Source organism: Diabrotica virgifera, chromosome 9, assembly GCF_917563875.1.
Source record: "Diabrotica virgifera virgifera chromosome 9, PGI_DIABVI_V3a".
NCBI lineage: Eukaryota > Metazoa > Arthropoda > Insecta > Coleoptera > Chrysomelidae > Diabrotica > Diabrotica virgifera.
The window spans coordinates 185040034-185065827 of NC_065451.1; the positions used below are offsets into that span (position 1 = coordinate 185040034).

A 25794-nucleotide genomic window follows, 5' to 3' on the forward strand; every position below is an offset into this window, starting at 1 on the left:
TTAAGTTTAGAAATATATCTCTCTGAACTAGCGGTCATAACAAGTAAAGTTAAAAACAAGGTGTATGCATGACACAGTTCTAGTACGCAAGAAGCAAACACTAGTACAATGAAAATCTATAAGAATAATTTTGGGTGCATCATAAATTGAGCTCGCTGATTCCAACTGTGTCCTTAATAATTTTCTAACAAATTGCAATTGCTCCAAAAACTCATTACTTAAATCTGACGGGTACGCAGCAACTAATTTACTGGCTCCTGCCAAAACTTCTGAATCCGATTTGAAAAGATATCCACTTCTAAGATGTAAGACTTTAAAATCGTTGTTTACTTTGTACATACTTATAAATCCAGCTTGAATTTGTTCAATGACTACATCGAGATTTCCGAAAAACACGCCTACTCTATAATATTATAATATAATATTTCTTCAGGGTTCGAGATGCGTTGATTATGTAATAATTCATAAAAATATTTCTAAACTCTACCAAACCTTTTGATTTTAAAAGTACAGAGAAAGCCACAATTAGTAGCAAAATCTTTGTATTCGTGCAAAATGACGTATCGTTTTGCCTAAAGATTTGACAAAAATTCTTTAGAGTTATGTAAAAGTACTACTATTTTGTAAAAATAGATGCGAAGACAAATTCAAACTGTTCTATTTTACTTTTTTAATTATTAGTTGTCATTCTCTACTCACGATCTGTGGTAGTTAATATTATTTTAGACAATGTTTTTAAAATTTTCATCTAGTTCTGCTTTACACCAAACAGAGTTTGAAATCTGAATGCCTACCTAGTCACCGATAACGTTTTTAGAGTAAGCGATTTTGGTTGGACGTTTTTCTGCATTCTTTGGTAAATCGAATCGATGGAAGTATGCATGCGTAAAATATATATCAATAACACATTTTTACATATACTAGACGACAAGATAGGGCCCCTGATATATTGGGGCTGCCCCGCAAGCTTCATGCTGCGGGGGCCTCTGTTACGCCCCTGTTTCTAATCCATGAAATCTGGCGCCTACCGGGACCCCGTTTTCCTTCAATCTCACCATGGATGATCAGTTTCACGAGGGGGTACTTGTCGTTTCTCATTATGTGTTCCAGGTAGGTAACTTTTCTAACTTTGATGATTTTTAGTAGCTCTCTATCTGTACATATTCTCTTCAGAATACTTTCGTTGGTAATGTGGGTTGCCCAAGGTATTTTCAAGATTCTTCTATAAAGCCAGAGTTCAAAGACTTCCAATTTATTCATCAGCGTTATGTTGAGCGTCCAGGCATAGCATGTCTAAATAAAATTGGTTGCTGTATGACCTGCAGTTTTGTATCATATTTAATTCTACATAGTATTTGTACTTGTTGTTTTGTTACGTTTAAAATGACTAGTAGAGTAAGTGATGAATAATGCTTAATCGTTTGATCCTTTTGGGAATAGCGACACATGGTTACCTACACACAAGAGGTTGAGGATTATGATATCAATGATGTAAATATCAATCAAGTTTTCCAATTCAAAAACAATTCAAGCTTTTCCATTTAAGTAGCCAATGATTACAAGAGCAATTAAACGAAGTTAATTCTAAAACCGAGTTACTTCCGGTATAACCTATCCTCCACTTACTGACCAATGATTTCGGACGGATGAGTAGGTCACCTTTTTGTCTTGTGTCATACATAGATGTCCTGGTAAATCTATTTAATAGAATTTATCAAACAAAATAGATTTGTATAAATATAAACAACATCATCAGCTGTGTTAGCCAGGCCGCACATCAAAGAAACATGAAACGTAAATTACGTTTCATGGAAATAAACCACTGCTAAACAAATATACGTCCGGCCATTTATGAAACTCTCCGAAAATAAAAATGTGCCATGAGCATGAATCACACTCGTTTCATTGGTAGGCGGACTTTGAGATTTGTTTACCAGTGTTTTCTTTTCATGAAACATGTTTTTCGTTTCATTTTTCATGTTTTTCGTTTCATGTTTCTTTGGTGTGCGGCTTGCCTTAGGCCTACATAGTCCTCCCGTAAATAATCCCATTGCATCCGATCCTGAGCACCAGGAGTCCAGTTGTGCTGAATGCACTGGATGTCGTCCGACCATTTTGTTGAAGGACACCCTAGATTACTATAAGTATCGTATCTAGGTCTCCATTCTAAAATGTTCTTGATTCATCTTCCATCTCTGATTCTGGCAACATGTCTCACCAGTTCCATTTCAGCGTTGTAATTAATTTAACTGCATTCGTAACACCAGTTTTTCTCCTATTTGATTTGAAACAATTTGATTTATACAAATCATCGAAAACATCTACTTTCATAATCGAATACAGGCAAAGATAAATGGAAAACTAACACAGTGTATACCAGTACAAAGAGGAGTCAGACAAGGTGACTCGTTAAGCCCACTGCTCTTTAATATAATAATGGACGAAAAAATAGAAGCAGTACGTAAAGGTCATGGTTACAGAATGAGGAACAAAGAAACCCAAATATTATGTTATGCAGACGACGCCGCATTAATCGCCGAGACAGATGACGATCTCCAAAGATTAACACACATCTTCAATACATCAGCCGAGAAATACAATATGATAATATCAGCAGAAAAAACCAAATGTGTGACAACATCTAAATACCCACTACGATGTAAAATCGAAATTTATGGGAAAATAATAAAGCAGGTAGCAAGGTTTATAGGGATGAGAAAAACCTACCGGTTATAACCTAAAACCGGTTTTTTCCTCTGCAATAATCGGTTTTTCCGGTTGCTTTTTTGTCCCGGTTATAACCGGTTTTCTCTTTTTAAAGTAACAACCGGTGAAAAACCGGATAAGTGGAAAAATACTGAATTCAGAGAAAAAATTGAAAATTTTTTCGCCCCCCGCTAGTAAATGAGAAATTTTAAGCTGACTGGAACCGATTTCACAACACTGATGTCTGATTTACATACTGATATGGACTGATATCGATTTGACTGGATTATCGTAAACTAAAGCGCAATGTAAATGTACCCTATTAGGCATAGGCTATGATTAAAAAAACCGAACACCGGTTTTTGGAATAACCGGTTTTTTGACCGGTTATAACCGCCAGGTTAAACCGTAGATGAAAAAAACCGGTATAACCGAAAACCGGTGTTTTGCCAACAACCGCCATCCCTAAGGTTTAGATATCTGGGAATAGATATAACCAGTTACGTAGATGTTGAAGAGGAAGTACGACAACAAAGCTTAAAAAGAAAGTAAAACGGCGGGATCTCTTAATGACACAATCTTGAAGAACAAACGCCTAAGACAAGACACAAAAGCAAGAGTCTATAAAGCAGCCATTAGACCTATATTGACATACACGGCGAAGACAAGAACTGACATATCTAAAACGAGACGACTACTTGAAACAACAGAGATGATAATACTTCGACGAATATCAGGGAAAAGTCTGTTGGATAGGGAGAGAAGCGAAAACATAAGAAGATCATGCAGTGTAGAAGACATTAATAGTCCTGTCGCCAGGGGGGTACAACGGCCTCCTTAATTCAGATGGACTTACCCAAGTTTTTTTTTATATATTTTGACCCGTAGAATACGAATTTTTTGGGTAACAGTTGATCCGGATGTCGATAAGATTGTTATAGACAAAGAACTTGAGGAATTACATAACAGCGATTTCTCGCAAAACAAAACATCTATTTGTATTTTTTGGGTCATTTTAAGCAAAAAATATTCCTACAAGTTTTTTCGTAGAATGCATAGTTTTCGAGATAACCGCGGTTGAACTTTCAAAAAATCGAAAAATTGCAATATTTGAACCCGAATAACTTTTGATTAAAAAATAAAGTAGCAATTCTGCTAACCGCATTTGAAAGTTTAAGTCAAGTTATATCGGTTTTGATTATTTTCATTGCTATAAATTAATTTTTTTATTGTTAAACTAATCTATAAACACATAGTGTTTCCCGTGACTAATACATGCGTTTTAACGCATGCTACGTAGAAAATGCCTCGCCTGCACTTGTAGCTACTCTACCTACTCGTTCGATTTTAAATGAGAAATCATTGAAAACATCACTCACATACTAGGTGTTTATAGCTTTGTTTAACAATAAAGTAATAAATTTTTAGCAATGCAAATAATCAAAACCGATATAATTTGACTTAAACTTTTAAATGCGGTAAGCAGAATTGCTACTTTATTTTTTAATCAAAAGTTATTCGGGTTCAAAAATTAGAATTTTTCGATTTTTTGAAAGTTCAACCGCGGTTATCTCGAAAACTATGCATTCTACGAAAAAACTTGTAGGAATATTTTTTGCTTAAAATGACACAAACAATTCAAAAAGATGTTTTGTTTTGCGAGAAATTGCTGTTATGTAATTCCTCAAGTTCTTTGTGTATAACAATCTTATCGACATCCGGATCAACTGTTACCCAAAAAATTCGTATTCTGCGGGTCAAAATATATAAAAAAAACTTGGGTAAGTCCATCTGAATTAAGGAGGCCGTTGTACCCCCCCTGGCGACAGGACTATAACGGATGGGTGACAAAACGGAAACAGGAGTGGAACGAACACATTAGAAGAATTGCAGAGGATAGGATAGTACGAATAGCACGAGATAAGTCACCAAATGGACGAAGAAGTATTGGCAGACCAAGAAAAAGGTGGTGCGATAACTTAAACAATTTGGGAGGCTAATACTGAAGACGAAACAGGCTTTAAAGCCCACATACAAGAAGGAAGAAGAATATTTAAAAACTCTGTCTCTGAGGGACATATTCAACAGTAACCTCCATTGCTCTCTGTACCCATTGTACACATTGATCAAAGACCATCCTCTTCAAGCACATGGGAATATCGGATCCAAAGACTTCCCTCACGCTAGTCCTATTCTTTTCTTTAACTCTGTTATTTGATTGCCCCTTCCTAATTTAATCTCGTGGGCCAGATACTTATAGGTATACACTATACACTTGTTCAATTTGACTGTCATTAGATGAAATGTTTTTGTCCAATGCAAGGTTGGTTATGTATTGTTTTTTGGAAAAAAATAGTTGAAAGAATAATAAATTTTGTACATACTTGAATGAATCAAAGAAGTGAAAAAAATTTGTGTATAAATGTGTGTAAAAGTATTTTATTTCCTTAGCTAAGCGCTTTCGACAAAATTGTCATCGTCGAAGCTAATGGTCAATATTAAAAGAAGTACTCTAAGTAGTGGCACTTCTTTTTATATTGACCATTAGCTCCGATGATGATAATTTTGTCGAAAGCGCTTAGCTAAGGAAATAAAATACTTTTACACACTTTAATACACAAAATTTTTTCACTTCCTTGATTTTTTGGAAAAATTAATTTTAAGGCCAACTCGTGTATAAGATCTCTGAAGGTCTTCAATAAGCAGAAGGACTGTCATCTGTAAACCTTAAATTGTTCAGAAACCCCCCTTTTATATAAATATAGTATAAATATAGTAATAATTAGCATGTACATGAAGTGGGGACGTTTGAGTTGGAATAAATTCATTTTCTCGAGAATGGGCGACTCTGGAAATAAATCCCGAAACAGGTCGATTTTTGTTTTTAAATTATAATTTTTTGGCGTATATATCATACTAGTTACGTCATCCATCTGGGAGTGATGCCGTAATCGATGATTTTTTTAAATAAGAATAGGGGTCGTGTGATAGCTCATTCGAAAGGTTATTGAATTATTTATTCAATAATAAAAACATTAACATAATTATTTATACAGGGTGCCCAAAAAAAATTGTTGAATTAAATTAACTGAGACAAAAAGAAGAACGTATATAATTTATTTAATTCGAAATACATTTTACTGTTATCCTAAAACCGTAAAAAATATTTATTTGATAAATCAATATTCTTTTTCGCTTAAATTGAATGTTAAAGCGGCCACCCACCTGCCTCTTAGCAGTTTGAACGTTTAATTTAAGAGAAAAGCAATGTTTATCTATCAAAATAACATTTTTTTTCTGTTTTCTGACAGCAGTAAAATGTATTTTGCATTAAGCAAATTACTGTATAAAAAGCTGTATAAATAATTATGTTAATGTTTATATTCGTGAATAGAGAATTAAATAACCTTTCGCATGAGCTATCACACGACCCCTATTTCCATTTAAAAAATCATCGATTACGTCATTACGCTCAGATGGATGACGTTATTAGTATGATATATATGCCAAAAAATTATAATTTAAAAATAAAAATCGACCTGTTTCGGGATTTATCTCCACAGTCGCCCATCTCAAGAAAATGAATTTATTCCAACTCAAACGTCCTCACTGTATATAACTAGTACAGCATTAATATTTACTAAACTTCTTTATCGAAAAATATATCGATATACTGAATGTGTAATATTTTTTATAAATATTCTATTTTTATAAATCTTGATAAGTAAACAAGTTAATATGCAAACCTCATAGTTTTGGTGCCTTTACAACATTCCAGTTTATCAAAAAAGCCATCACACATTACACAAGCATTAATATTAAATATTACATTAATATCTAATACGTACCTGATCCCGGTTTTTTCCTCTTCCTGGATCTTACAGGGGGATACTGTATAGGAGGATTATGGTGTATCTTTCGAAAGGTCACAACTAGCATGCCAAAAACAAAACAAAACGAACATAAAATAAAAATGCAAAACATTAAGTTATTCAAAATGCAGGAAAAATTTGTTTGTGTTATGAAGGAATTTTTTAAACCAAATGTTAAGGGCGTAGGCGCAAAATTTCGCGCAAATGTGTTTTGAATGCATTCATTTTTGTCGAATTCTGAGATGTTTATATAAGTTACAGGGGTAAAAACAAGAGAAAATTTAGTGTGATTTTTAATTTCAAATATCTCATTCAGAAGAAACTTTTTGGTTATTCTAAGGAACTTTCGGCCCTCGGTAATAATGTAATATTTCATTCTGCGTTTAAATTTTTCTGTTTTTATTGTTGTATTTTCATGTACTGGTATTATTTTCGCCATTAATTTTTAAGATAATATTGGTTACCATATTAAGGCAAATATTCAATATTCTCAGATAGTCCAGAGAATCTCAGGACACTCAAAGATCGAGGTAGCTGACTACTTTTTTAGTTATTGTAGACCTATATGAAGAAAACCTACCTGTTTCCTGCCTAGAATTTGCGTCCTTTTTTTAGTTATTAACAATAGCAAGAAAGATCCAAATATATCCAGCAGATCCCGAGATATAGAAAATGATAATAGTTGTAAGTTGCCATTTTTAGTTTTTAACTCGTGATTTGTCGGCTCCCAGCTCCCCCTTCATTTACCACGACTAGTTACCAATTGAAATACATTTTTAAAAATTCTTGTAAAATACCAGCATTTTAAATATGTAAAATTATTTTCTCTACGGACAATATTTTTAAAGTTATTCTAAATGTTTATAAACTACAATATTTCAAAAATTTGGCATTAGGATTTTTGACTATATTAGATAATTTTTTATCTTTTTTTAGTACATTTTGATAGTATCACTTTTCTACTTTCATTTGGCTTAAGCAGAATAATTGTCCTATCTTCATTATTTTCTGTCTTATGTTATTACAAAATAAAGGTCTATGGGATAAAGAATAGAGTAACTTTTAAACTAATTAATGGATCGGTCTCAAATTTTGAGAGTTTCTTAAGTAGGTACCTACCCCAGTACCCAACTTTTGGTGAAACACTAAAGTTCTAAGGTAGTTTTAGTAAAAGTTATTAACAAATAACAATTTTCACTTATTTTGCAGTTTGTGTAGCAACAAATTAACTTTTTACCTTTAAAAAATCGTCATTTTGAAGGTTTTCAATATTATAAAAAATTAAATTTTGTAATTTTATGTCAACTATTTAACTTTTGAATAGGGTGCAAAAAATCGAAAAAATCGCATTTTTTGCACTAAATTGTTAATAATTAAAAAACGGACGCTTACTCTAGGCAGGAAACAGGTAAGTTTTCTTCCTATAGGTCTACAATCTACAATAACTAAAAAAGTACCCAGTCAGCTACCTGGATATTTGAGTGTCCCGAACATGGTCTATTTTTTGCTTATTTCCCTGGAGTAAGATTCCATGTCGCCATTTATGTTGTTTCTTTTTCATTGCCCTCTAATCAACTGCCGTAATTTCTTTATTTGTAGCATCTTCTAAACTCCACACGTATATTTAGTTTAATGTTAAACCAGTTATTTCTATCAAAACAATATATTTATGCAAAAAAAGTCATCTGAACAAGTTAAAGGGAGAAAAGGTATTTATAAATAATGATGATCAAACAACCAAACAAAGAGAAATGAGAAAAGACATCACTGAAAAATGTGAAGAACTCAGGAAAAATGGTAAAAGTAGGTTTTAAAAAGGTCTTAGTAGACGGAGACGGTCGGAGGATCTTAGTAGGTCGGAAAAGAAAGGCATTTTAAAAATATTGGGATGCAAACAAATGGGTAGTAGCGGAGAAGGGACAGAAGTCGTGAAAATGAAGAAAATTTTTGCGGCGAAAAATAGCAGAACTCGCTGCGCTTCTGCATACTTTCAATCTTGAAGTTTTGACTAGCCACTCAGGTGCGTAGTAGCAGAGTTGCTGCTGGTTTAACCTTGTACATTCGTTTTAATATGTTGCCTCTTGAAGCTGTTGGAACTACTGAGATCATTTAAAGATTTGATAATTTATTTGACCTATTTAATTCGTCTATTTATAACCCTAAGCCCTGCAATAGGGCTTTTAGTAATTCTGATTACCATATTTACAAGATTTTTCTTTGAGTCAGTCTAGTCATAACTTTTCGCCTCCGATGACAGATAACAAGATGGATGCCTCTACAAAACGAGACTTCAAAAAATTCAAAGGCGCCGACGAGAGTGTCACTACTGGAAGAAGTATCCAAGAAGTTTGTTTCTGAATTAATGAATTTTTTTCATACTTTTGCATCATACTGTATATCGAAAAAAATACTACACAAGAATATAGGTCTGGATCCCGCGTATGAAAAAAAAGTTGATTAATAGCAAGCTGAAAATTTGTTAATAGCTTAAGGGTGTCTAGTCGGATAAACTTTGATATATGGGAACACTGGAACAGGGGCAGTTTTAATTGTGGAACAGATTAAAAATTTGGAACGGTCACACCTCGAAAACGGCACATTTATTTTGTCCGACAGAACAGACTTAAACTCTCCGAACAGAGATTAAACTCTCATGCAAAAATCAGACTGCTATTTATCACTTGTCATAATTCCTGTCATTTGACATATTCCACATGTTCCACTCATCAAAACGCCCATTTGGTGATAAATAGCAGTCTGATTTTTGCATGAGAGTTTAATCTCTGTTCGAAGAGTTTAAGTCTGTTCTGTCGGACAAAATAAAAGTACCGTTTTCGTGGTGTGACCGTTCCAAATTTTTAACCTGTTCCCCAATTAAAACTGCCCCTGTTCCAGTGTTCCCATATATCAAAGTTTATCCAACTAGACACCCTTAAGCTATTAACAAGCTTATTTTCAGCTCGCTATTAATCAACTTTTTTTTCATACGCGGGATCCAGACCTAATAGCGACTGAGATGCTTATTGTCATAAAAAGTTTTTTATACAAACATACCCTGTAGATATTGCGAAGTCAAGTTTTCTTTATAGTTCACAGTTACTTAAACATTTCCAATTTTAAAGCCATTCCAGAAACACAAACAAATTTTCCATCTGCCTCCAAAATAAACCTTACCTCCACTGGCACTTTCTTTTATCCCACTAGGAATTCTCTCCCGTCCTCTAGCCATGCCTAAAAAATCCGCTATCCTCTCCAATCTAGCGTAAATTTTCGATTTGTTTCGCTTATATTTAGAATACTTGGAGAAGTTTCTCAAAGTCGATACGGACGTTGTTTTGTAGGGGGTGATTCTGGGGGTTAGTTGACTGATACTGACGTTATTCATTTTGTTAATGTGTATTAAGACGCCCGGTTGCAGCGGCCATTTCGATTGGTCAGTGGAGTCGGGAGAATGACCTTCCGGACTGCAGTTTAAGAGACAATGTGTAGTAAAACAAAACAAATCAAATGTACGATTCGAATATAATATAAATTTCGAATTGATTCGATTACCCTGTGTCCGTTTTCTTCTCGATCGACGATTGGGAAGAAACGGTTATAAGGTAATCGAATCAATTCAAAATTTATATTATATTCGAATTGTGCATTTGGTTCTTCGAGCCGGATTGACAGCAGTAGAAAATAATATAAAATATAACCCAAACCAACAGATACTACTGCAAAACTACGATTATTTACAATAACCTTGTGATCGTTAATCTATAAAACAGATATGAAATACGATCTCGAATTGCCTTGTTTTTTATCTTGTTGTTCTTCTTTAGTATTTTTCCATTCAAAATTGGACATAAATTTGCGTGCATAGAAATCGGCCCAGTTAAGAATTTGCTCATTTTTGATGTCTCGAATTTCCTAAATCTGTTGTCCGATTTAAGTGATTTTTTTAATATGTTATAGTCCTATTCTTTAACAATATCGCAGTGGCGACGCGTAACTTTTTCTGAAGTGTTACCAAAACCAGATGCAAAAAATCTTATTTAAAAAAATGAAGATATGGCTAAATGTATATATACAATCACCGGCACAAAATTCCGCTACCCAAAATTTTTGATTAAGTTTGACAATCTATAACTTTATTATTTGTACTTCGATTTTAAAGATTTGTGGACGAGTTTGTAGGTACATGTATTGATGTCAATTGCTATTATTCCGGTAACAAAAATGTTTTACTTAGATGGCATTATACGGGGGTGAATATAAGGGTTGTTTTTTCTCCTAATTTTAAAAAATTCTGTGGAAAAATTGGAGGGCTGATTTTGTTTCATACTCCTTCTGTATTATCCTCGAGGTATCACTAAGGTCTTGTTTTTTGAATTATCTCAATATCTCTTTTCTTGTAAGAGCTGTAATTAAAAACACTGCTTTGAAGGTTTATTTAATTAAAAATATCAAACGCACTAAAATTAACAAAACAAAACAAATTTAACAACAAAACAAAACAATTCAATAGCGGTTATGTCCACCTCTTGCAGCAACGACTGCTCGAAATATGTTTAGCATCTAATAAAGATATGTTTTCCTTGACTGGGGAATAGCCCGATATTCCTCTACCAGGGCCATAACTGTACCAAATTTTCTGGAGGAATAGGATGACGGCAAATAGCTTTTTTTATTCATCCCATAAATGCTTAACATGATTGAGATCTGGGCAGCTCTTACAAGAAAAAAGATATTGGGATAATTCAAAAAACAAAATTTTGGTGATGCCTCCGGGAAAATATGACAGGACTATTAAACAAAATCAGCTATTCCATTTTCCACAGAATTTTTTAAAATTAGGAGAAAATACAACGCTTCTTTGACCCCTGTACAATGACATGCAAGCAAAATTTTTTGTTACCGGAATAATACCAAACAATATGAATACATGTATCTACAAACTGATGTAAGAATCTTGAAAATCGGAGCACAAATAATAAAGTTATAAATTGTCAAACTTAATCAAAAATGTTGGGTTTCGGAATTTTGTGTTGGTGAGTGTAGCTTCAATAATATCATTTTGTACATCACTTGATACTCTAAAAAAAAAACACATGTTTCTAGATGTTGACAAAATTTTTGATCTTTTTTTTTATCAAATTGGGTATACATCTTACATGTAGGTAATGGAGAAATTTCATGCCTCCTTTTTAAAAATCTAACACTATTTAAATCGTGAACCTGGTTCACCCATTTTTCTGTAGAAACCAGAAGACATGGCCAACAATACAGTATATTTTTCTTGCAACCATAATATAACCAAGGGTTTTCACTTTACCAACTAAATTTAAACTACCGAACTACTTTTGTTTATTTCTTTTTAAAATTTTTAAAATAGGTCTTTCATTTTTAATCTCATTTTTTTCTTTAAAATTATACAAGGAGAATTACTTTCCAAGTAGTTGATCGATTAAGAAGCGACACTCATCCATGGTTAACTGCACGCACACTTTTTATATGTACTGTCACCAATTTTAAATCTGGTAACAGCGCTACTGATACACAGCGCGCTTATGCCGTCGCTTCTTCAAAATTTTCAGCCAGCGCCGGTCCCGAGTCCGAGCGGGTATATAACCATTGTAACCAGAAATAAGTCTGGTAACAGAGTATAATAAAGTGCAACTGAGTCACATAAACTCGCTAATATTTTCGTGTCTACGAGTAGTTGGCTACTTACTGAGCTAGGTACTATTACCACATAATATAATAATATATTTCTATTGGTAAATATATTGGTAAATAGAATAATTATTCATCGTCATAAAATATTTAATTGCAAGGTTTTTAACTGTTACCAATGGTAACAGTGGTTACATGGACGCTTCGCCAGTGCAATATCGCTATAATAATATTGTTGCTAAACAGGTAAATTTTCATTGTATACCGGATGTACGAATCAAACTGTGTTTTTTTCAAAGTTCGCAACACCCTGTGGAATATTCTAGTAAGTATTTATAAAATACTGAAATTAAAACCCAACTATAGGATCATGTTTTCTCAACATTCTGTTTTTTGATTAAGTCGCTTATGTTGGACTATAAAAAATTTAGATAGGTACTTTAACAACTAGCCACGTTTTTCATCAATACAGGGTGTTTTTAAATAAGTATGTCAAACATACATGGGCTGGCGTAGCGCAGGCGGTAGTATGCTTGCATCGAATGCTGGCAGGCCGGGGTTCAAATCCCACCGCCGGCAAGAACAACTAGACATTTTTAAAATGTCTATAGGCCCCAGGTCGACTCAGCCTGAATAAAATGAGTACCTTGGGTAAAACCAGTGGTAATAATAGGCAGTTGAAGCGTAGCACTGGCCCTGTTACTTTCCTTGTATACCGTAGGCCCTAGAAATAGCAGACTACCCTGCTATAATTCCTAAGCCGCGTCAGCGGTATAAAACGGAAACTATTATTATGTCAAACATTAAGGGGCAATTCTGCATGAAAAAATAATGACAGTTTGCTTTATAATCGTATATGTGCAAATGCTTCGTTTCCGACATACGAGTTGTTGAATTTTTTCTTACAAACTGACGATTTATTTATTGCTTTAAAACCGGTTGAGATATGCAAATGAAATTTGGTGGGTTTTAAGACAGAGTTATTGCACATTTGTTGACATACTCGGAAGAATTTTATTTATTTTCTGTACCTTTTCCTATATGAAGGAAAAAGGGATGTGACTGAATATTGTAGAATCGTTTCCGTTTTATATTTCGTCGTCTCTTTGCCTTGTAAATGGTAGATGGCAGAGATGCAGAATGTTAACAAAGAATGGTTCTAATTAAGGAATGTATGTCAAAAAATGTGCAATAGCTATGTCTTAAAACTCATCAAATTTCATTTGCATATCTCAACCGGTTGTAAAACAATAAACAAATCGTCAGTTTGTAAAAAAAAAATTGAACATCCCGTATCTCGGAAACGCAGCATTTGCGGACATACGATTATAAAGCAAACTGTCATTATTTTTCATGCAGAATTACCCCTTAAAGTTTGTCACACTTATTTAGAAACAGCCTGTATTGATGAAGAACATGACTAGTTGTTAAAGTACCTAACTTTTTTATTATCCATAAGCGAATGAATCAAAAAAGAGAATGTTAAGAAAACCTCAGGCAATAGTTGGGTTTTAATTTCAGTATTTTATAAATTCTAGAATATTTCACAGGGTGATGCGAACTTTGAGAAAAAAAAACACAGTTTGATTCGTACATGACAATTTACCTGATTAGCAACAATATTATTACAGTGGTATTGTTAAAGAATAAGGCTATAACAAATTTAAAAAATAACTTAAATTGGACAACAGGTTAAGGAAATCCGAGACATCAAAAATGACCAAATTTTTAAGGTGGCCGATTTCTATGCACGCAAGTTTATAGTCCAGTACTATCATTTTCCTATTTTTTTTAGGCTTGCCTATTTTCCGTCGGTCTTGACGATTCCAATCGATTGCTGTCCTGGCAAACAAAGGCATTTGTTTTTACTCTTCTTTTGTAATATCTGGACCTATTAGATCTGAAGCAAATTCTATGAGCTCCAGGTCTCCTCTTTCACTATCGAACAGTTCCTCGATGTATTCTGCCCAGTGTTATACTTTCCCGTGTTTATCCAGAACTGCGCAAGTGAGAGTTTGTTTTATTAGTCCTGCCATTCCTTTTTTCTCTTTGCGGTCTTTAATATTTCTTTACAAGGTTTCAGTAGACAGCGTATTAGACCTGGATCCCGCGTACCAAAAAAAGTTAATTAATAGCAAGCTGAAAATTTGTTAATAGCTTAACGGTGTCTAGTCGGACAAACTTTGATGTACGGGAACACTGGAACAGGGGAAGTTTTAATTGTGTAACAGTTTAAAAATTTGAAACGTCAGGTTACGAAAACATCGGGTCTAGGACATTTCGCCGTCGAGGTTTCGCCGTCGCCATTTCGCCGTCGTCGTTTCGCCGTCGAGACATTTCGCCGTCGCCGTTTCGCCGTCGAGCCATTTCTCCGTCGCCATTACTTGTATATAAGTTTTGAATGGTTTCCGAACGATTATATACTCTCACTTTTGCATAATGAAGTTTTTTTTTTGATACAGTAAAAACAAACGAAATTGAAATCCCTTTTCTTAATATTGTTTATTTTCGGGAATCTGATAATAGTCATATTTTTAATACTGTAAATATTTTATTTTTCAGAAGAAAACAATGTATAGTTGAATACGAAAATATAACTTGGTTTTACTAGCAACATCAGCATTTTATTTACACTGACATTTAGTATAAAAAAAGTTAGCATGTTATCACGTTCTTGAGACATTTAGTTTAAAAAAAGTTAGTAGGTTATCACGTTCTTGTAAACTTAACCAATGCCGGGATGGCGACAGCGAAACGGCCGACGGCGAACTGGCTCGACGGCGAAACGGCCGACGGCGAAGTGGCTAGACGGCGAAACGGCGACGGCGAAATGGCGACCGCGAAACGGCGACGGCGAAACGTCCCAGTCCGAAAACATCCGATGTATTTCATCGGACAGAACATCCAATTGATTTGCTACCCTTTCATTAAACTCTCATGCTAAAATCAGACTGCTATTACTAACCAACATGATTCCTGTCATTTGACATATTCTTCGTGTTCCACTCATTAAAATACCCAGTTGGTGATAAACACCAGTCTGATTTTTTGCATGAGAGTTTAATTAAATGGTAACGAATCAATTGGGAGTTCTGTCCGACAAAATACGTGGAACGTTTTCGTAATCTGACGTTCCAAATTTTTAAACTGTTCCACACTTAAAACTTCCCCTGTTCCAGTGTTCCCAAACGTCAAAGTTTGTGCGACTAGACACCGTTAAGCTATTAACAAATTTTCAGCTTGCTATTAATCAACTTTATATACTATCAACTATATACAAATATAGTCCGTCTAGAAAGTATCCGGAATTTTATATTTTTCCTTATTTTAACAGTTTTCCTTTTTGTAACATTTCAACTAAAAGGCTACATATCAACGAATCCAAAACAAATCCCTACAATGACACCTATGCAAAGGCAACGAAGAACAGATTTTTGTCAACGTTTTCGAGAAGATAATTTTAATAATGTCTTTCTATCTGATGAAAGTTGTTTCCAGCTTGGTGCAAATCATCTAAAAGTCCTATCAAGAGAAAATGTTACCGTTCAAATTTCCAAATTTCCCACTAAAATAATGGTTTGGGGAGCAATATCTCAGCGTGGTGCTACACCTCTCTGTATAGTTATGGTACTGTTGATAGTGCGAAATATTGTGACATCCTAAATGGTTTTCTTCTTGAAACGGCTCATGTTTTATATCCAGAGGGGTGGCGTTTTCAGCAAGATAATGCAAGATGTCATACTTCTGCTTATACTCAAGCTTGGATGCAGGAACACGAATTGGCAACAATTCCGTGGCCAGCAGCATCTCCAGATCTTAGCCCAATTGAAAACATATGGGGACTGATGAAGATTGAAGTGGAACGAGCAGCGTCACGAGATAAAAAAGGTTTGATTCGGTCAGTTTTACAGGCCTGGAACACCATTACCGAAAATTATGGCCTTGACCTAGTTTCGGGTGTACCTGGACGTTTAGTTAAGTGTTTAGATTTAAATGGAGGTTGTATAAGTAAATGAGATGAATTATTTGTTGAAATTTTATATTTCAAGTGATAGAAATAAATACCCTAAAATTACAATTCTGCTTTCTTATTTCCGGATACTTTCTAGACGGACTATACATTTAATATGCACACATAATATACAAATATGTCTAAAAACAAAACAAAAAATTGATTCAAATGTTTTATAGTGCTAAGCTATATAAATGATCGGCAATTTTCAACAAATACCTACCGAATTCGTAAGCGCTGTAGAGGCATCTTAACATGATAATTCGATTCCGAATACCAGCCACCATCCACTATTAAATTTCGATTTGGTTCATTCAATGTCGTGAATATAACTGCCAACGTTACAACCTACATAAAATGATACGAATCCTCATGCCCTAGGGATAAGAAACATCTCGCGCAACGTTAAACCCATCAACCAGACAACAAAGAAGTTAAGCTACAACGTTCAACATGCAGTGTAATACAGGTTGTCCCCAAGCTGTGATATAATATAACAAAACGTTCCATAGTGAAAAATGATAAGAAGAAATTAATTATACTAAATTTACAATTAAGATGCAGTAGAAATAAACAAACCAAGACACGTTAAATGCTACTAGGAGCACTCCCGAATCATAATTTACAATGTATAAACTTTGGAAATCATGATTTGGGAGTTACAATGTATATGTATACATTGTAAATTTACCCCAGGCTGTGGGTGAAAAACCGTGATATAATTCAGGAATTTTTGAAACCTATCAGGTGTTGTAAAGGACGATGCCAGGAATAACTTCTACTAAAATGTGACCAAAAATATTGTGAGCTTTTTTTTATTGCGATTTTCATTTGTTAAATTTGCAATTTTTAAAGATTTTTAATTTTTCAGCTTAGGATATTCATTTTACAGAAAAACTTTTTAATAGAAAGTTGTAGTAAATTAAAAAACCTACAATTTGAGCTATGGTAAGTTTAATTTCGTTTATTGGTTATTGCAAAACAGCCTGCAAAATGTCCGAAATGACCGTTTTTTACAATTGCGTTATTTATTGTACAAATATTTTTTTTTATTTTTTAAAGCTTTAAAGTGAAGATCTTTCAATTCCAAAACATAAAAAAATTTTAAGGCCGGATTAACGAATTTGTTGCTTAGATATTATAAATTATTTATCCCAACAGGTCAAATGTCAAAGGCTATAACTTTTTTTAAAAAAATCGTAGAGAGTTGGTGAAACATTCAGTCTCCTTCTAAAGAGTTACATCTTTATATTCTGATGTAAATAAATGCGTAAAGCATTTTTAAACCTCTAATTTTTGGGTTTGAAAATAAGGGGGCAAATTTCGTTATAAACATTTAGAGCTGAAGCGGCCCTGTACATCCTATGAGTTTTTAACTTACAGATTATTGTTGCTGAAGATAAAACGAAGATTTATAAAAAAATAAAAAATTTCTACGACCAACTGAAGCCGAGCTAAATGTTGGGTTTGAAAATAAGGGGGCAAATTTCGTTATAAACATTTAGAGCTGAAGCGGCCCTGTACATCCTATGAGTTTCTAACTTACAGATTATTGATGCTGAAGACAAAACGAAGATTTATAAAAAAATAGAAAATTTTTACAACCAACCGAAGCCGAGATAATTGTTCCTTTTTTCTTAAATCGTAGTGCCTTTATTTATAACAATTAAGAAATTACTTTACAGTCATTGACTAAAGAAAGACTTATAGTTTCTTAAAATAAAAATTATTATAAAATATAGTTACATTTAATTACTAAAAATTATTTTTAAAATCGGTGCTTTTGCGAGCGGCCGAATTTTGCAAATCGCCCGGCTCGCTTCAAATCCGCGCGCTCGGAAAATTTTTACGTAACTTGTATTAAATTTTGACCGAAAATAATTTAATAATATTACCATTATAATATACAGTCTATTTACCACTGTATTTGTCTTTCTTGATAAACTTTTATATGTGAAATCTCATTTCTGGAGAAATAATATTACAAAAATGATACATATAAGTATATGAAATATATAACTATATTTTTAATTTTCTCATTGTTATATAAATATAATAATAATAATAATAATGTTACTTCTTATTATACAATATAAAACTTTTTCTTCTTATAGTGACTATCCGTTTTGGATGTTGGCGACCATCATGGCACATTGGCAAACCCCATTTGAAAACTGAGAACCAGGAAGGCGAAGGATTACCTTGCTAGAAAATTTACATACGTTGTTCAACATAAGAACTACAAATCTTTTTAGAGCAGCGGTACCGATTTAGTGTGCAAGTACAGATTGCCATGGTGGTCGCCAACATCAAAAACGGATAGTCACTACAAGAAGAAAAAGTTTTATATTGTATAATAAGAAGTAACATTATTATTATTATATTTATATAACAATGAAAAAATTAAAAATATAGTTATATATTTCATATACAGTCAGAAAAATGAAAGAATACCCATGAACCAACATATAAAACACGCTGTATTTTCCTGTCACCGTGTGACACAAAAAATTGGCCAGCGCAAGTACATGTAATAATTATTGTTACATGTACTTGCGCTGGCCAATTTTTTGTGTGGCACGGTGAAAGGAAAATACAGCGTGTTTTATATGTTCGTTCATGGGTATTCTTTCATTTTTCCTACTGTATATGTATCATTTTTGTAATATTATTTCTTCAGAAATGAGATTTCACATATAAAAGTTTATCAAGAAAAACAAATACAGTGGTAAATATACTGTATATTATAATGGTAATATTATTAAATTGTTTTCGGTCAAAATTTAATACAAATTACGTAAAAATTTTCCGAGCGCGCGGATTTGAAGCGAGCCGGAGCCTCGATTTTTGACCCTTCGCTTCGTTATCGAACGTATTCGCTTCGTATCTGTTTAGTATACGAAGCGAATACGTTCGATAACGAAGCGAAGGGTCAAAAATCGAGGCCCGGGTGATTTGCAAAATTCGGCCGCTCGCAAAAGCACCGAATTAAAAATAATTTTTAATAATTAAATGTAGCTATATTTTATAATAATTTAACAATATAATAATATAATAATATAATATAATAATATAATATAATAAAAAAAGAAACAATTATCTCGGCTTCAGTTAATTGTAGAAAATTTTTATTTCTTTATTAATCTTCGTTTCGTCTTCAGCAACAATAATCTGTAAGTTAGAAACTCATAGGATGTACAGGGCCGTTTTAGCTCTAAATGTTTATAACGAAATTGTCCCCTTCTTTTCAAGCCCAAAAATTAGAGGTTTAAAAATGTTTTACGAATTTATTTACATCAGAATATGAAAATATAACTCTTTAGAAGGAGATTGGATGTTTCACCAACTCTCTACGATTTTTTTTTTCAAAAAGTTATAGCCTTCGACATTTGACCTCTTGGGATAAACAATTTATAATATCTAAGCAACAAATTCGTTAATCCGGCCTTACAATTTTTTTATGTTTGGAATTGAAAATCTTCATTTCAAAGCTTTAAAAAATAAAAAAAATTATTTGTACAATAATTAACGCAATTGTAAAAAACAAATTGTAGGTTTTTTAATTTACTACAACTATCTATTAAAAAGTTTTTCTCTAGAATCAATATCCTAAGCTGCAAAATTAACAACCTTTAAAAATTGCAAATTTAACAAATGAAAATCGCAATAAAAAAAAAAGCTCACATTATTTTTGGTCACATTTTAGTAGAAGTTATTCCTGGCATCGTCTTTTACAACACCTGATAGGTTTCAAAAATTCCTGAATTATATCCTGAAATCGACCTATTTTTCACCCACAGCCTGGAGTAATTATGTTTTGCAAGTGCTCCTATAGCCCAGTAAATGAACGGGAAATTCGGCGATACCGTGTAATTTTCAGGGGCAACTCCGAATTGCATGAAAATTTGGATTTAGGTTCTACTTACCCTCCACTTCAAAGTTGAAATTGTGCCGTTGGTTTCTTTTACTTGGGGGGTGACAGCCACCCCTTCTCGGGGGTGAAAAAACATACGTTCAAGATAAGACCGGAAATGGATAAATTGACTGGTTTTAAGCAACTTTTGTTCTATAGGATTTTTTACGTAAGTCAATACTTTTCGAGTTATTTTCCATTGAAAATGTTGATTTTTCGACAAAAAAACTACGTTTTCAGACGGTTTTTCGCAAATAACTCAAAAAGTAAATATTTTATCGAAAAAAATATCCTTAGCAAAAGTGTAGCCTATAAAAAACCCAAAAAATGGTGTATCAGTAAAATCTATCAATAAAATAAAAACAAAGTTGTAGCTCATGAAAAATACGTTCTTATTCGTCTAATTCCAAATCAATTATTTCAAGGTGAAATCACCGAAAAATTAAGCACTTTTCGGGAAAAACCCATTTAAACTTTTTTAAAGTGTTTATAAAAAGCTTTGTTTTGATTGTTAACTAAAGTTTTAGCATTAAAAATAAGCGAGTTACGCTCAAAATAAAGTTGGCCCTCTTTTCTTTGTAAAAAATCATGAAAATATCGCCATGTTTAGCTCCCCAAATGAAATTAATCGCTACCGGTTTACAAACAATTTACTTACCTATCTATTTTTATATGATCTGTCAGTCCCACCGGTTAAAAGTGTTTATTTTTGAAAGGGTTATAATTGAGAAAGCTTGAATGGGTCACTAATCACGAGTGTATGCAAATTTTGAACAGCCATATCTTAACCAACTTTTGTCTTACGGAGAAACAAAATGAAACTAGCATATTTATAATAGCAAAACCTACATTTTTTACTCTCTAAGATTTTTCTTATCACTAATACTTTTTAAGTTATTTTGAAAAAATGAAATTTTTCAAAAATTTTTAGAAAATTCTTTTTTATTATAAAACCAAATATTTTCAAAAATTAGCACTTCAAACCAATCAAACTTACAGATCATATAAACAATACACATACAGTTAAAATATATGGTAAAGCCAAACGATTAATTTCATTTAGGGTGCTAAATAAAGGGAGGTTTTCACGATTTTTTTTACCAAAAAAAGGGGCCAACTTTTTTTCAGTGTAACTCGTTTGTTTTTGATGCTGTAAATTTTTTTAAAAAACAAATAATAAGTTTTGTTTCGATACTTAAAAATGTTAATAAGGTTTTCCCGAAAAATGCTTCTTTCTTCGGTGATTTTGCGTTGAATTATTCGATTTGGAATTAGACGAATAAGAACGTATTTTTCATGAGCTACAACTTTGCTTCTACTCAATTTGTAGACTTTACTGGTACACCATTTTTTTCGTTTTCTTATAGGCTACACTTTTGCCAAAAATATTTTTTTCGATAAAATATTTACTTTTGGAGTTATTTGGGAAAAACGGTCTGAAAAAGTAGTTTTTTTGTCGAAAAATCAACATTTTAAATCGCGAATAACTCGAAAAGTATTGACTTACGTAAAAAACTTTACAGAACAAAAGGTGCTTAAAATAAGTCAATTGATTCATTTCCGGCCTTATTTTAAACAAGCGTTTTTCACCCCCCAGAAGGGGTAAATGTCACCCCCCAAGTAAAAGCAACCAACGGCACAAATTCAACTTTGAAGTGGAGGGTAAGTGGAACCTAAATCCAAATTTTCATGCAATTCGGAGTTGCCCCTGGAAATTACACTCCAAAACAGTCATTTATTGGGCTACTAGTAGCATTTAACGTAACTTATGAGTTTTTCGCATGTTTCAAGAAATCTCTAGCTTCTATGAATATAGGAAATACATCGTATCGTGATATTTTATCTTGTATTAAGTATGCTGTCTAACGACGTAGAAAGGTAAAAAAGTTGGGTAAATCCAGTAAGGATCCCTGAATAACCCTGAAAAACCCGGGTTTTCTGATAAAACGATGGTTATATTTGCTTCTTTAAGGCTTGAAACTGTTTCTTTTCATATACTTTTTGAATCTGAATTAAAGACACATTCATTCAGATTTTCTGCAAAAACCCTTAACACATTTTTTGGGGGCTTAAAGGTGTTTCGCCCCAATGGACGAAATCTCTAAAAATCGAGTTTTTGTAGGATTTTGGAGGTTGCGCATTTTACAGAAAAATTTGGAAAAAATATTTTTTGACACAATACACGTACAAATGCAAATTTACATGAAAAGGTAAAATATCGAAAAAGTAAAAGACTAACCTAACCTTACATACCGTGCTGAATACGGATGGCAAACTGCTAGAGGTCGAAGATAAACTGAACTAATGGAAAAACTATATTAAAATACTTTTTAACGGTACCTATACCAGAAGAACCAAGAAGATTGGACAATAAAAACGAAGGATCAGATATTTTTATTCTGAAAACCAAAATTATGCAGGCTGTTTCATTGGGAAACGGAAATACTTTATTGGTGAATAGAGGTCACCGAGGCCGTTCTAGGTGTACTAAATTTTTTGCCCTACCGACTTTTATATGCGAGTTTTATCCATTTTGCTCATTTCTTTTCAAAGCCATAACTTTAGAACCACCCTGTATATTTTTTAATATTCGGTACACATATGTCTCATTCAAAACTCAAACGACCGACATACTAATCACAAGAAAAATCCAGGTCCGGATTAACAAAAAATTATAAAATAATTGTGTCCTTAAAACAACACCCTGTATATTGAAATTTTGAAAATCTGTTAGCATATTTGAAAAGAGCACAAAAACTAAGTCTAGTGGTTCTCTTCGATTTTTCGGTCAGACAATTTGACTTTAATTTTGAAATTATATTGAATTTTTTAAGAACTCAACATTAAAAAGTAGGTATTATTAACTTTTAATTATGAATTATGAAAGCTATTGAATAAATACTCATTTTAAAATAAGTCAGTACTTATTTACCACATTGGAAAGACCCAATTATTAATCACAAGAAAAATCCAGGCCCGGATTAACGAAAAAACATAAAGTAATCGTGACCTTGAAACAACACCCTGTATATTGACATTTTCAAAATTGGTTTGCAAATTTCAAAAGACAAAAATCCGAGTTTATTGGTTCATTTTGATTTTTTGTGCAAAAATTTATTAACTTTAATTTTGAAATTAAATATATTCAAATTTTTAAGAACCCTGAAATTAATAAGCAGGTTTTTAGCACTTTTAATAATAAATCATCCAAGTTAATGAATAAATACTAATTTTAAAAATAATCAGTGATTATTTACTGCGTTAGAAGGACTCACTTACGAATCACAAGAAAAATCCAGGTCCGTATTAACAACAAAATACAAAGTAATTTTGACCTTGAAAAAACACCCTGTATATTGAAATTTATACGTTTGCACACCTGAAGTGAGCACGAAAAACTAAGTTTAATGTCCTGCTTTAATTTTTTAACATTAACTTAATGACATTACTTTTGAAATTATATCGAAATTTTTATTATGAGTTCCCAGAGTTCTTAAAAATTTCGACATAATTTTAAAATTAAATTCATTAAATTATCTGGCCAAAAAATTGAACCGAACGATTAAACTTAGTTTTTTGTGCTCTTTTCATACCTATGTGCAAACGGATTTTGAAAATTTCAATATACAGGGTGTTGTTTCAAGGTTACAATTATAACTTTATATTGTTTTGTTATTTCGAACCTGGATTTTTGTTGTGATTTGTAGGTGGGTCGTTCGAATGTCGTAAATAAGTATTGATTATTTTTAAAATGGGTATTTATTTCATAACTTTAATAATTTATTGTTAAAAGTGCTTTAAAAATTTGCTTTCTAATTTCAGTGTTCTTAAAAGTATCAATATATTTAATATCAAAATTAAAGTCACTAAATTTCCTTCACAAAAAATTAAAGCAAACCGATAAACTCAGATTTTTGTGGTCTTTTCAAATGTGCAAACAAATTTTGAAAATTTCAATATACACGGTGTTGTTTCAAGATCATTGTTACTTTCAATTACGTTATGTTTTTTTGTTCATCCGGACCTGGATTTTTGTTGTGATTAATAATTGGTCGTTCCAATGTGGTAAATAAGTATTGATTAATTTTAAAATAAGTATTTATTCAATAGCTTTAATAATTTATAATTAAAAGTTAATAATACCTGCTTTTTAATATTAGTTCATAAAAAATTCAATATAATTTCAAAATTAAGGTCATAAAATTATCTGGCCGAAAAATTAAAGCGAACCATTAGACTTAGTTTTTGTGCTCTTTTCAAATATGCAAACAGATTTTCAAAATTTGAATATACAGTTATGATTAGAATGATTAGAATATACAGGTGATGTTTTAAGGTCACAATTACTTTATAATTTTGTGTTAATCCGGACCTGGATTTTTCTTTTGGTTAGTATGTCGGTCGTTTGGGTTTTAAATGAGACATATGTGTACCAAATATCAAAAAAATATACAGGTGGTTCTAAAGTTATGGCTTAGGAAAGAAATTGGCAAAATCGATAAAACACCCTGTAACTCGGTTATAAAGGTCGGTAGGGCAGAAACTGTAGTATACCTAGAACCGCCTCGGTGACCTCTATTCACAATTATTAAAATATTTCCGATTCCCAATGAAACACCCTGTAAAAGCCAAAACAAATAAGAACCCAACAAATAAGATTAGCGAAGAAAACATCAAAATATTTATTACTACACTACCGAAAAAACTCAAACCCACAACACTAAAATGAGTTCCATGTGATAGGCCTCATGAGTCATGCGCATGCGATAAAAGCCTTATAACCTGATTCATACAAAGAGCGAAACATCGGAGACGATCAGTTTACATTCAGAGCCGACATGGGAACGAGCGAAACCATGTTCACTTTACCAGTTTTGATCCAAAATGCTACGACCAGCAAAAAGTTATATACTTCATAGACTTCGAAAAAGCATTTGGGAGAGTAAGAGATCCCCTACTATTAGAACCTTTGCAAGTCTATCTATATATCTAATTTTGGACAATTTTCATCCATTTTGACCCAGTGTGTTTCTTCAGGTCATGTGACCATCGCATCTGTGGCCTTCCCCTTTTTCGTTTGTGGTTCCACGGTCTCCAATGTATAATCATCTTAGTCCATCTTTCATCCTTCTGCCGTAGGGTGTGTCCGGCGAACTTCCATTTAAGCTTTGCTACTTGGGTAGAGACATCTTTCACTTTGGTTTTGTTACGGATCCATTCGTTTCTTTTCCTGTCTGATAGTTTAATGTTCAGCATTTGTCTTTCCATGGGTCTTTCTGTCTTTGCTATTTTTTCCATATTCTCTTTTGTAAACGTCCATGTCTGAGAGCCATATATTTAAAACAGGGAGTATACATTGATTAAAGACTCTTGTGTTTAGGTATTGCGGGCATTTTCTGTTCTTTAGAATATAAGAGAGTTTTCCGAATGATGCCCAGGCAAATCTTATTCTTCTCTTTATTTCTTCGGTCTGATTTTCTTTATTTAATCTAGTGATTTGTCCTAGATATATATACTCTTTTACTTGTTCTATTCTTGTTTGTGCCACTGTAATTACCAGTTCTTCTTGTTGATTGGTCATGGTTTTTGTTTTACTGTAATTCATCTTCAGTCCTATCTTTGTCGATTCTCTA

At 32.9% G+C, this 25794-nt stretch overlaps 1 protein-coding gene across 1 annotated transcript in view; it reads right to left on the reverse strand.

Annotated features, from left to right (window-relative positions):
• Positions 1-25794, reverse strand: part of LOC126891812 (uncharacterized) — a 999773-nt gene that overhangs the window by 16346 nt on the left and 957633 nt on the right. The window contains exons 18-19 of the mRNA XM_050661086.1: positions 9753-10042; positions 6555-6638 (exon numbers count right to left, since the gene is read on the reverse strand). Of these exons, the coding sequence (XP_050517043.1) occupies positions 6555-6638; positions 9753-10042 (374 nt within the window). The remainder of the gene's footprint in view (positions 1-6554; positions 6639-9752; positions 10043-25794) is intronic.